Consider the following 14,097-nt stretch of genomic DNA (forward strand, 5'->3'; position numbering starts at 1 on the left):
GAGATGATTGCAGAGGTGTATGATGCAAATGTGTGATGTCATGCTGTTCTTCACTTCCAGATGTGACAGTTTAATTAACACATCCCTGAAATCCTCGACTGATTATAGTGTCATTCCGTGAAAACCATGAAACCATTTGTGCCCACAACATTTGATGATGTACTAAACAAAAATTTACACACACAAAAAAAAAAATGGTGTAGAAAAAACATTGTCATTGAATTAAACATGAAATTTTGAAGTAGGAAAAATAGTATTTTCTTATAAAAATGTACCCCAACAATTTGTTGTATTTAGCCTAAAACTTAGAAAAAACATTTAAAAAATGTACTGTTGTGTTTTAAAAGCTTAAAAATCGAATTATAAACCAGCTCTGTTTAAATATTGTTTATGTGTTGTAATTGTAATTGTTTAAAAAAAAAAAAAAAAAAAAAAAAATAGAAATCATTCATATAGAAATTCTTTGTCATGATAAAATGTGCAAAGGTTTTTCCAGATAAATCATCAATAGTAAAGTGTCCTTAAATGACATAATGAAGAGGAAGTGACATCATCTGAATTTTCAGGGAGGAATTTCATTCGAAAGTGTAACTGTCTCATATGTGGCTGTTTGGAACACAGAAGTTATCAAGAATTAGATAAAATCAATACTGAAAAAAAAGAGCAAATGTTTTGGTCACATGTGACCTTTGGCAATGCCAAACTTACAACATAACAGCAAAATTCATATTTATATCATTTTAGATTACTGTTTGCATTAAAGGGGTCATGAATTGAAAAATCAACTTTTCTTAGAGCTTTTGATATATAAGAATATCCTTGTTAGTCCGATAAAAGCTTTTATTGACACCAGGCCCAGCGAATGACTAAATGCTGCCTCGGCATAAGAAATCAACGGCATCATTGCAGCATTAGCCCCGCCCACTGGCGTGTTATTGAGATGACGAGAAGAGATGAGCAATACAGGACTAAAAATAACTACCTTTCAAAGGATCCTGATGCTAGGAATATGAGCTGTTGAGCTGTATTTATTTCTATTCGGCATTTCGCTGTGGATTATTTGGTAAATCAATCGCATTTTGGCGCATGCTTTGCAAACAGACTTTTACGATATGGACTCGACAGTAATGCGACAACATGTAAGTAACTGTGTTCATATCAGTAAATCTGTCAATTTATACATTTCCTGTTGGGATTAACTGTTTATCCCACACAGCATCTAAAACAAATTACATCAGTTTTCATGAATGAATCCTACAAACCCACCACCCAAATTACTTCCCTGAAGTGACCATAACATGTCCTGGCTGACTGCTTTTTAATGGGCCCTTCATGATGGGATTCGCTTGCATAACCATCACATTACTGTAGCCTACATAATAGACTGTTTTTACAACATATTTTACTATTATATTATAGACCCAAAGAACATTAGACCATATTATTGTCTCAGGGGGTCAAGGTTTGGCTTGTTAACATGGCTGCTGTTAGCACCTGCTTGTAGATCTCTACATAATCTGGCAGCAAAAAGCATCTTTCTGTGTTGGCTGTAGAATGCTAATGTTATCATAACCTTGATAATGGGAAAAGCAGGAGCACATTTTTTAAAAATGGTCTGTGGGTAATTATGTCTGGGGGCTGCATTGTCAATCACAGATTGTGTTCTCGATGTCTCCCATTAAACGATATATGTTCAGAACATGTATATTACTACATATTAAAGGTGCCCTAGAACGTGTTTTCAAAAGATGTTATACTGTATAAGTCTAAGGTGTCCCCTGAATGTGTCTGTGAAGTTTCAGCTCAAAATACCCCATAGATTTTTTTTAATTCATTTTTTTAACTGCCTATTTTAAGGCATATTTAGAAACGAGCCGATTTCAGGTTGCGGCCCCTTTAAATCGTGCGGTCTCCGCCCCTTCCCAAGCTCTCGACTCTATCACAGCATAAACAAAGTTTACACAGCTAATATAACCCTCAAATGGATCTTTACAAAGTGTTCGTCATGCATACTGAATGCATGCGTCTGATTGTGTGAGTATTGTATTTATCTGGATGTTTACATTTGATTCTGAATGAGTTTGAGGCTATGCTCTGTGGCTAACGGCTAATGCTACACTGTTGGAGAGATTTATAAAGAATGAAGTTGTGTTTATGCATTATACAGACTGCAAGTGTTTAAAAATGAAAAGAGCGACGGCTCTTGTCTCCGTGAATATAGTAATAAACGATGGTAACTTTAACCACATTTAACAGTACATTAGCAACATGCTAACGAATCATTTAGAAAGACAATTTACAAATATCACTAAAAATATCATGATATCATGGATCATGTCAGTTATTATTGCTCCATCTGCCATTTTTCACTTTTGTTCTTGCTTGCTTACCTAGTCTGATGGTTCAGCTGTGCACAGATCCAGACGTTAATACTGGCTGCTCTTGTGTAATGCCTTGAACATGAACAAATATAAGGGGCGTACATATTAATGATCCCGACTGTTACGAAACAGTCAGTGTTATGTTGAGATTCGCCTGTTTTTCAGAGGTCTTTTAAACAAATTAGATTTACATAAGAAGGAGGAAGCAATGGGGTTTGAAACTCAATGTATGTATTTTCCATGTACTGAACTCTTGTTATTGAACTATACCAAGGTAAATTCCATTTTTGATTCTAGGGCACCTTTAAAGGAGTAGTTCACTTCCGAATTAATATTTCCTGATAATTTACTCACCCCCATGTCATCCAAGATGTTTATATCTTTCTTTCTTCAGTTGAAAAGAAATTAAGGTTTTTGTGGAAAACATTCCAGGATTTTTCTCCATATAGTGGACTTCACTGGGGTCCAATGGGTTGAAGGTCAAAATTGCAGTTTCAATGCAGCTTCAAAGGGCTCTACACAATCCCAGATGAGGAATAAGGGTCTTATCTAGTGAAGCAATCTGTCATTTTCTAAAAAAATTAAATTGATGTGCTTTTTAACCACAAATGCTCTTGCACTGCTCTGTGATGCGCCACACATTACGTAATCACAATGGAAAGGTCACGCGTGACGTAGGAGGAAGTACTGCAGTAGGGCGAAAAACTCATTTTCGACATTGTTGTTTTACCTTTCTTTGAACGTTCGCTTTGTAGACACTTTTCAACGTCATTACGTAATGCGTGGCACATCGCAGAGCTAGTGCAAGATTAAAAAGTATATACATTTTATTCTTTTAAGAAAATGACACATTTTTTCGTTAGATGAGACTCTTATTCCTCGTCTGGGATCATGTAGAGCCCTTTGAATCTGCATTGAAACTGTAATTTGGACCTTCAACCTGTTGGTAACTGTTGGAAGTCCTCTATGGAGAAAAATCCTGGAATGTTTTCCTTAAAAACCTTAATGTCTTTTCTACTGAAGAAAGAAAGACATAAACATCTTGGCTGACATTGGGGGGTGAGTAAATTATCAGGAAATGTTAATTCTGAGGTGAACTAATCCTTTAATTATTTGATAGAGGCTTGTGATATCAGTGTTTATGAAAATTAATGATTAGAGTGCTAGCCATAATTTTGTCAGAGTGTAGAGTGTACTTTAAGATTAAAAATCTCTCTTCATTTGTATGAACAGATGACCTTTAAGTAAAGTTTACTCTTTGAGATTTTTCACAGTTTGTGGGCACGAAAATCCCGAGGTTTGTATGAGGATATGAAAGGCAAGGAGGTGAGGAATAAGAGAGAAGAGAGAGTGCTAGCTTGTGTAAAAAGAGCTTATGACTCACACTCGCGGTTGACGGTGGATGTTAAAACTTGCAGATCTATGGATTACAACAACCAACGTCGAGGCCAGAGTCTACTAAACGCTTTAGATCATCTCTTCAGCCTCTTGCCGCTGACCTCATCTGTCTCACGCCCTGATTCTTTCCCTCCACGCTTTCATGCTTGTCCCTCCACTCTTGTCCGACCCACGTCGCTGTTGTCGTGCTCTATAATGACTGTCAGGACCTGCTCGTCTGAACCTTGCACTCACAACCGCTGCCCATTATTTTAAATGAGACCTTGCTAAAGTCAGCTTCGGTAACAAGCCTTCCTGTGCTGAATGAAAATGAATGTTTTCCGGATATCGCCTATAAGCTGAATGCGTGTTTTTCCACGGTCTGATTAGTCGAATAACAATGAAATATACCATAAATACACATGTTTTCGTTAGAAAACAAGGTGTACCTTGCGTATAAAAAATAATGTAGTCCGCACATGACCGTTTTAGCAGTTGTCAGATTGTGTGGAGTGTTTCTGAAGCAAAAACCTACCTGAAGTTGCATAAAATGCGACAAATTGTCTTGTGGGGGATTCGGTGTTTGACAAGACCTTTCAAATTTAATGAGAGTGACGTCTTGCTTGGCCTAGAATCCAAACGTGTGCGTGGGCTGCCTGAGGACGGCAAGCACGTCACTTCAAATTCGGTTTAGGATCCTCATTATCGACCCTTATCTTGTCACTCATGATCCTATAGGCTACGCCCAGCGACAGGTAGGTCACACGCTTGAGTCAAGGACGTTATACATACGCCATAGTGCTGGAACAACTAGTTTTGATCATGATTTTGTGATTTTTTATCCTTTTTTTTCTTTTTTGAGACATCATTAGGTGCTCTGACGTCCAAACAGTTGTCTTTTCTCCTCTTATTCTTTCCTCTATTTTAAGACTCCATCCAAACAGGACATTCAGGGGTGTGGCCTTCTCGGTTTCCTTTTCAACAAGGAGAATGACACATGCCTTTTTATCTTTTCTGTTTCCCCCTACAACTTCTGACAAAAAGAGAGGTATATATAATCCCACACATCCGAATCCTGTATATATTCACACTGGCACTTGACAATGCACCATAGAGTTTGGAGGTAGAGCTACAACCAGAGAAGTTGATTAAGCAATACATGCATAGAAAGCAACTTCTCAACAATTAATTACCTATCTAGAGCGTTAGACAGAAATATTGGACAATCACAAACCTCTTTGAGACATTGCATGGAAGATTTGCAAACCAGCTTGGAGTCATACAAGACTGATTGGATTTTTGACTCCACACACTGGAGACAAAAAACTTCACCACAGCAACACACAGCCAAGAGGAAGAACTACTCCACAAAGGTACCATACACATAAATATTAACTATAATATAATTGCAAATTATAATATATTCAAATATACATAAAACATTAGCTATTATTAAAAAATATACATGTTAATTTAATAAAAATGTAATGTACAAAAATTATTATTATTATTATTTTTTTTTTTTTTTACAAAATTGCAGGTTGATTTTTGAAATATATTGCAAAAACAAGACATTTTATGATAAATCAACTCAACTTTGTCTTGTATTTAAAAATATATAAAAAAATGCAGCTATTAATGTGTACCTTTTTGGTCCATTCTAAAGCACTGCTGTATAATGTGAGTGAAAGTGTGTAAATAATGCATATAGACATTTGAAATATACTTCTGATTGGCTGATATATGAGTTTAATTTCAAAGTTGCCTGTAGTCAGAACTATCTTCTAGCAATCCCTCGTATTTCTCATATCTGAGAAAATTACATTCAGTATCTACATTTTGAATGTCGCACATGTATATTCTCTACCTCTCTCATCTGTACAGAAATATTTTTCTAATATTATGTCTTGGTCAACATATTCATCTGTAGATGGTGGCTTTATCCTTGCCTCCTCGTCCTGCCCTATTGTTCTTAGTCCTCATGAGTGTGACTCTGATGGCGAGTGCATTTCCACAGCCTCAACTTCGACCTCTGCAAAGGTATAACTGTTCCTCAAAAATATGAGTATTATTATTATTAACATTGTTGTTTTTGATGATGATTTCTGATTTTTATTAATGTTGTTGTTAGACCTCAATTTGAACAGCTCTAAAAAATGCTGGGTTAAAACAACCTAAGTTGGGTTGAAAATGGACAAACCTAGCGATTGGGTTGTTTTAATGTTAAATGTTTGCTATTGTTTAAAAATTACTGTATTGCTTGCTTATAATGAACCCAAAATATGTTTGAAATGAACATTTATTAATGTTTAATAAACATTTCTTAATAAGTTTAATGAATAATAATTAAACAATGCAGATTTATTAAAGTGCTTATTAATAAATGTCCACCTTTTAATTATTATTGTTGCCTCTGGTAATTATGTGTCTGATTTTTAATTTTTAACCTATTTTGGGTTCATTTTAAGCCAGCCATATAGTAATTTTTAAACAATAGTTGGGTTAATAAAACTGCCCTGTACATTGGGCAGGCATTTAACCCAACTGCTTGGTTAAAACAAACCAATTGCTGGGTTTGTCCATTTTTAACCCATCTTGGGTTGTTTTTAACCCAGCATTTTTTAGAGTATAGCCTATATCCATTTGATGAAAACTCACTAAACATTGCATGCATGAAGAGTCTATCATTAATTGCATTTTGTTTAATTATGGGATGTATTAGATGTGTGGTTATTTAGGAAATAGTGGTTAAATTTGCAATATTCAAAACACTCCATTTGAGCTAGAGACTTAAAATTTCACATGCATGGAAGTCTTTCTCCTAACATATACAACTAAAAGTTCTGCCAGGGAAATCTTAAACAATATATTTTACATGTCATTTTTGGAGATAAATAGCATTTATAAATTGGCAACATTTAATAGATTACAGAGTTCTAGAAATTGCAGCCCCAATTATAAAATGGCTGCTCTGCAACAACATTATAAATCATGTTTCATTGTCCATTTATTTACGGGTGCTTCCTACAAATTTCGGACACTTTTCTATCTTTTAAACAGTAACTTGCCTGCTATTGGTCAAGAGGATTCCAAAGGTGAAGAGTGGGAAGTGCTGTTCCCCGCCATCTCGCTCCGTGATTGGAGCATTCAGATGCTGACCGCCCCAGATTTTGGAGCAGCTAAGGCTGAGACAGAACAGCTGGTGGGAAATGATTGGCTTCCACTCAGCCAGTCACAGATGGAGGAGGAGCTGGTGAAGGGCTGGCCGGGCAACTGGCCTTCACGGGTGGGTCACCAGCAGAAGAGAAACATAGTGGTGGCAGATGATGCTGCATTTAGAGAAAAGAGTAAGCTTTTGACAGCAATGGAAAGACAGAAATGGCTCAATTCCTATATGCAGAAACTCTTAGTAGTTAATTCAAAGTAATTATAATGTTTATGTAATTGTAAATATATAAAATATTTAGAAAAATATTGCATTTTATGTGGGAGAAAAAAAGCATTTGATCATCGCTTACATGAGATAATGTAACTGAGTTAAACGCTGTCATTGTATACTCATGTCATTTGAATCCCATACGATTTTATTTCCTGCATGGAACACAAAAGGAGATATTTAGTATGCACAGAGCTGCTTTTTTTCCCCAACAAGAAAGTAAATCACACGGGGTTGGAATGACATGATGGTAAGTAAATGATGAGAACCTACATATTTGGGTGATCTATCCCTTTTAAAAGATTGTATGTAGATAAAGGTGCTTTCTTTTCTCTTTATTTTTTAGATGATATTTGAAAAAGGAAAATGCATGATGTGTTTGTTGGTCTGATTATGATTTGAATAAACACCTGAAAACAATCTGAGCAATTTTCGAATGCCTTAATTGGATGCACATAATCTGAGCTGCCACACTGTAAAAAAAAAATATTTCATGGTCTGTTATCACAGCATTTTTTCTTTTGTCAAATCACCTTCAATAATTAATGTGGTTCAGATAACATAATATTTTGAATTTCTGTTGATTAAACCAATTGCTTTCATTGTATTAACTCAAATTTTTCATTTCAATGAACTCAAAAAATTAAGGCAACCAGGTAACTTACTTTTTTTAGTTAAACCAACAATTGCATAATAGATTTCATATAGACACTTTGCTTTACCCTGACACTGTGAAAGTTCTTCAGTTTATTATGATTAGTTTCAGTTCATTTATTATAAAATACCAGCAAACATTATTAGTAAGCTGTATAATTAGGAAATATATTGAAGTACAGTACAGTCCAAAAGTTTGGAGCCACTAAGATTTTTAATGTTTTTAAAAGAAGTTTCGTCTGCTCACCAAGGCTACATTTATTTAATTAAAAATACAGTAAAAAAACACTAATATTGTGAAATATTATTACAATTTAAAATAACTGTTTTCTATTTAAATATATTTCACAAAGTAATTTATTCCTGTGATGCAAAGCTGAATTTTCAGCATCATTACTCCAGTCTTCAGTGTCACATGATCCTTCAGAAATCATTCTAATATGCTGATCTGCTGCTCAAGAAACATTTAATGTGTACAATTGTACAAAATATTTATGTACAATATTTTTTTTCAGGATTATTTGATGAATAGAAAGTTCAAAAGATCAGTGTTTATCTGAAATCTAATCTTTTGTGACATTATAAATGTCTTTACTGCCACTTTTAATTTATTTAATGCATCCTTGCTGAATAAAAGTATTCATTTCTTTAATTTCTTTAAAAAAAAATAAAACTTCTTACTGACCCCAAACTTTTGAACGGTAGTGTATAATGCTACAGAAGCTTTGCATTTCAGATAAAATGCTGTTCTTTTGAACTTTCTATTCATCAAGGAATCCTGAAAAAAAAAGTATACAACTGTTTTCAACATTGAAAATAATCATAAATGTTTCTTGAGCAGCAGATCAGCATAGAATGATTTCTGAAGGATCATGTGACACTGAAGACTGGAGTAACATGCTGAAAATTCAGCTTTGCATCACAGGAATAAATTACTTTGTCAAATATATTTAAATAGTACAGTTATTTTAAATTGTAATAATATTTCACAATATTACGTTTTTTTTACTGTATTTTTAATTAAATAAATGTAGCCTCGGTGAGCAGACAAAACTTCTTTTAAAAAAACATTAAAAATCTTAGTGGTTCCAAACTTTTGGACTGTACTGTAAGTCTCACAAATGAAACATATAGGTAAACAACACAAGGATAGCGGTTCTTTGTTTATTTCAAATCGGACATAAATGTAAAATGACTTTCTGTTCAGTGAGAGAATCATTTTGAGCTCGGTACCACCTCTAAATGATTCACAGACTGAGTGAGAGTCTGATTCAAACTGTTCATGTGCAAGTTCAAAGCTGTTTCATTAAGGCAGGAACACACCAAGCCGACGCCAACGAACTAGTGGCGATGAAAGCAGACTGCAGGGTTGGCTTAAGTCGGCAGCGTCTTGGTCCAAAGTTGCCCTGACAAATCAAACCAACACTCGACAGCCAACAGCCAAGTAGCACGTCCGTTCTGTGCCTGCGTAAGATGAAATGCCTTTCCATACCTGCAGGTGGCAGTAGCTGAACAGCCAATCAGAATGATCAGATGGACAGTCGAACTGACGAGCTCCGACGCCGATTCAACATGCTGACGCTGATTCAAAAAGCCGACGAGGACCAACTTCAGCCGACAGAGTGGAACACATTGAGAAAACTTAGTTGGCCGACGAAGAAAAACTGCCCGACGGCCGAGCGGCAGCACTTCTGTATTCCACATCAGAACGTGACTCAGTATTGACCGAGGCTGTTCACGTGAGCAGCACGATGCATGCGTGTGATGCTGACGCAGGAGCTGGCCAATAATGAGGGATGTTTTTGCATAGAACCTGGAAGCGCTGCACTGTGTTTACAACATGAACAGCGTAGGAGACTGACAGGGAAGAGAGGATATTGTTGAATAAATTAGTTATTTTTGTTTTGTTTTTGCACACAAAATTTATTCTCGTCACTTCATAAAATTAAGGTTTAATCACTTTAGTCACATGGACTATTTTAACAATGTCTTTACTACCTTTCTGGGCCTTGAAAGTGGTAATTAAATAGCTGTCTATGGAGTCAGAGAGCTCTCAGATTTCATCAAAAATATCTTAATTTGTGTTCTGAAGATGAACGAAAGTCTTACAGGTTTGGAATGACATGAGGGTGAGTAATTAATGACAGAATTTTTATTTTTGGGTTAACTAATCCTTTAAAAGCAAATCTTTCCAATTGTGAATAGATTTTAAATTATTGTTGCACATCATTTTCAACCAAATTGTTTGAAAACACTCTGGTAACAGGTTGCCTACATGTTTGACAGTAGATTACATTATCTAGATAAATAGATTTTTGAGGCACTGTAAAGGTACCATGAAGTGAACCAAGCTGGTAAATTGAGCTGTGTCAAGAGGAGATAGGACCTCCCATGATGATATTAGTAATTTATCGCCAAGCCGAATTATGATGTGCTTAAAATGGAATTTTTAATGTTCTGACAGCAGAAAATTAAATAGGGCCATGGTTAAATACACCCTCATGACCTCATTAGCCTCGAGCTAGCAGGCGATTAATCAACTGATTGGAGAGGCTTTAAGTATGAGGAAATCTCTGACGGCAGAGACTGCGACAACTGAAACTCTGCTTCAGGTTATTTGTTCGAATTTTATAATGTTTGTTTCCTTTACCTTTCAAAATGGCTTTGCAAAGGTCAAGTCTCGCATGTAGCGCCAGGAGGGGTTGTTAAAAAAATCTTCTCATGAATCCTGAATGGATGGTTATGTATTCAGTGTCCAAGAAGTAATTTGTAGGCTGTTTACTACATTTCAGCAGAAAGTGATTGACTCACACAGTTCATCATTTATTTCCAGTTGTCAAAAATATCTAGGTGTCCGCTCAGAACAATTTATTGCTCTAATGGAACGCACCTAGAAATGGCATCTCTGTTAGGAGTGAGAATTGTGGTATAGGACATCTTCCTGCTGCTCAGGCCTCATGGTGAGGAAGGAAGCCTATAGAACCTCTATAACGGTGAGATGGATGAGAGGGCTGAGGATCACAGGAACTGTAATTTATCACTCCCTACAGCTGCCCTACATGGCGGCCAGAGCCAATCAGCAGTAGCCAAATTGCTTTCTGCACCCCATTCTCACCAAGTGGAACTGCGTCTCAAAGCTCATGTAGAATCACAGAGTCCTGCCGTTTCTCAGCGGTTCTGGCACAAGTGTTGGCTGGGTGTGGGAGTAAATACTATGTGTTTTATGTTTGTGCTGAAGTTCATTGTTAGCTGGATCTGCATTTGCGGTTTAATAGGCATAATTTAGCAAACATGCCACAGTTTCAAGATTATGGAGGTTTTATTACACTTTGCAACATTTAAAATGTCACAGCTAAAAGAAAAGAGAAACAAGATCATAATAATAATAATAATAATAATAATACAATGATCCTCTTTAAAAACATGACTGGACTGTATATTAACTTATATTATCATCCAATATTATCTGTTTTTTTTTTTCTTGTTTTTTTTCTAATGAACTCTCTTCCGTACTCTCTTCCATTCTATCCACCCACACATACCGGCATACAAAACTTATAAAGACTGTTTGAAATTGTTTTTGGCTAATTAAAAGGTTTCTAGTTTCCATTTGAATCCCCAGGAAAAGAATCCTGTGAGAGTTGTTTTGCTTTAAAACATGCTCACATCTCAACACGCAAAAAATGATTTTCATCTTCAAATCACACAAATCTTTAAAACATAATTTGAAGTTTACTTGAAGTTCACTTCTTGCCTCAGATCTGTTTACAGATTGCGGTAAGAGGAGTGGACTTAACTTGGTATGCTTTGTTTCTCATTTTTCACCCAGACAGGAATTTCCTCACATGTTATGCACAGACTTTCGGAGGGAAAATCAGCAGAATTGTGTGAAATTGATTTAAACATCATGAGCTGAGAGTATTGATAGCAGAAAGCATATTCAAACTAGCCAAAATATTTTATAAATGAACACACAAGGGGCAGGGCAACTTTGAGGAACTTTGAAAACGACAAGCATTCAGATTCTACAGGAATCTGTGGAGATTCCAAGGTGATCCACCATCACACAAATCTCTTTAAAAATACCCCATATCTAACGTCACAAAACAGCTGCTTGAAATTACAAAATCTGGTTAAAATCAAGATCTTGTGAGCTGCCATTTGTGCATCCGAGCATCAATGGCCTTTGAACACTCAGCCTAGATGAGTTGCACTTTAAAAATATTCTTCAAAATCTCTTTGCTCAGTAGTAAAGGGACCAGAAGAAGGATACTTCGTAATTTCCTGGTCTGAACTAACTAAGTTTTTCTTCATTCCCCCTCAACGCTTAAGTCTTTGACATTTTTGTCAGCTCTGGTCACGTGTCAATGACCTCACGGGCCGGTGAGTGCTCTTCGGGAAGGGTGGTCGTGGCGTTCGGTAAAGTTTGATTGTGCGGCACAGAGTTCTGCTGTATCTCCATTGCAATCCCAGCAGGATCTTGCGGGGGAAACTCCTTAACTTGTCGCCGGTACTCCAGGAAGGTGCAGGCCTTAGTGGCGATGGCAACGACATTCTTCCCGATGAAGATGGTCGAGACTCGGCTGTCTTGGAACAACACCATGTTGACACCTCGGATGAGGATGGTGACAATGTTGATGGTCACCAAGCTGAGGACCGGGTAGAGCATCATCTTCTGAGGCGACACGTGCTCGCCCTGCACGCTGATCTCGCTCAGAGAAACGCAAGGCAGGATGAGCAACAGGATGTAGCAGTAGAAGAACATCAGACCCTCGGCCCAGATGGGCAGACCTGTCCGCTGTGGCTCCCAAAGGTTAGCCTGGATGTCCAGGACATCCAGAAGGTCAAGAGCCACCCAGAACAGTCGACCTCGCATGTCCTCCTTCTTCCGGAAGGTTCTTACGTACTCCATGCTGTCGAGTGCGACCAGGACGAGGTAGAGTCCGGGTACGCAAACCGAGAGCAACAAAGTCAATGCTTTCCGAGCTACCGTCTCCAGACTTTTACGGTCAGCCTTGTAGTTCTGGAAGACGAAGTAGAGCTTGATCTCCAGAACGAAGATGTAGAGGAACCAGAGGATCATAGCGTAGCCACGCTTCGCAGTCCTTACCTCAGCACCCACCCACACCGCCACATAACGCAGCACTATAAGAAAGCAAATATCTCCAACCAGGACGATGATGCAGACGCCGATTTTGCGTGGGCCCTGGTTCTGCTCCACAAGGTAGGCATCCATGAAGGCCATGCTGGTCATGATCACAATGGTGGTTAAACACACATGCCGCTTGTCGGGTGGCGGCAGAACCATGGTGCTGTCTGTTTATCGAAGTAAAAAAACGAACAAATCGTATCCTTCAGAAAGTGTAGCAAGGTTAATTCATGGTGTGCAAACCGTTGTCCATTGATGCTGGTGACTGAGGAGCCCGTTTAGCAAAGCTCCACACAGTCCAATGACCGCTCTTTACCGCATTTCGAGCTTCACATGGCCTCCACAGTAGTCTAGTATGTCAATGTCTCTTCAATGATTCAAAGTGACCGTGATATATCTGTACGTGTATCCACTGCTGAGGCAGATTGTGTCGATTTCCAACCGACATGGGCCTGCTTGTCTCTGTCAGCTGACCCATATAAACAGCATGGCTGAGCCGGTCTCTTGTCGTCTCTTACTCCTGCATCGGAGCCAAGCGTGCACAGGAGTATCGTCAGTCGTGAAGACGGAAGGGGAGGTCACAGCTCTCTTTCTGCTCTGCCGGCTTGGAGCATCTGTTAAAGAAAGAAAAATTTGTTCTCTTCAGAGAATGTTTTTGACCTTGTTCCAACTGGTGAAGCTTTAAAACAAAACACTAGGGGTCACTGTGGTAATTTAGCACAATCAGGTGTAACTAACCATCCCACAGGTCCTTGGGTTTCTCTGAAGCCTTTTATGTTGAATAGGATTTAGTAGTTTTGAAGGACACTGCATTTGTCATGTTTAAATATCCAAATAGGAATACATTTCTGTGTGTAAAGGTAAGCATTCAGTCACATAGAACAGAACACAATATAGCCTGAATTATGATTCCAAGGTCTTTTTTCCTTAACATCTAACCTCATTCCACAAGTTCTTTAAGTGATTGAACACTTTTGCATACTTTTAATTTAAAATTCCTGCTTTTTGTATAAGTTCTATAAGCTCGATCTCGCTATGCTGCATTATCCATGTTTAGGTATGACAGTGTCAGCTACAAGAATATCATTCCCTAATATTCC

General features: G+C 37.5%; 2 protein-coding genes across 2 annotated transcripts; one reads left to right on the forward strand and one right to left on the reverse strand.

The window, feature by feature from the left end:
- The first annotated feature begins 3,426 nt into the window (after nucleotides 1-3,426).
- On the forward strand, nucleotides 3,427-7,508 carry pth2 (parathyroid hormone 2). Its single transcript, XM_067368041.1, has 3 exons — nucleotides 3,427-5,131; nucleotides 5,689-5,798; nucleotides 6,819-7,508. The coding sequence occupies exons 1-3, from the start codon at nucleotides 5,009-5,011 to the stop codon at nucleotides 7,183-7,185; spliced, it is 600 nt and encodes a 199-aa protein (XP_067224142.1). The 5' UTR covers nucleotides 3,427-5,008; the 3' UTR covers nucleotides 7,186-7,508.
- Nucleotides 7,509-12,205: 4,697 nt separating this feature from the next.
- On the reverse strand, nucleotides 12,206-13,156 carry tmem121aa (transmembrane protein 121Aa). The gene has a single exon (XM_067368268.1). The coding sequence runs from the start codon at nucleotides 13,154-13,156 to the stop codon at nucleotides 12,206-12,208; it is 951 nt and encodes a 316-aa protein (XP_067224369.1).
- Nucleotides 13,157-14,097: the final 941 nt, after the last annotated feature.

The sequence above is a fragment of the Chanodichthys erythropterus genome, chromosome 18 (genome assembly GCF_024489055.1).
Source record: "Chanodichthys erythropterus isolate Z2021 chromosome 18, ASM2448905v1, whole genome shotgun sequence".
NCBI lineage: Eukaryota > Metazoa > Chordata > Actinopteri > Cypriniformes > Xenocyprididae > Chanodichthys > Chanodichthys erythropterus.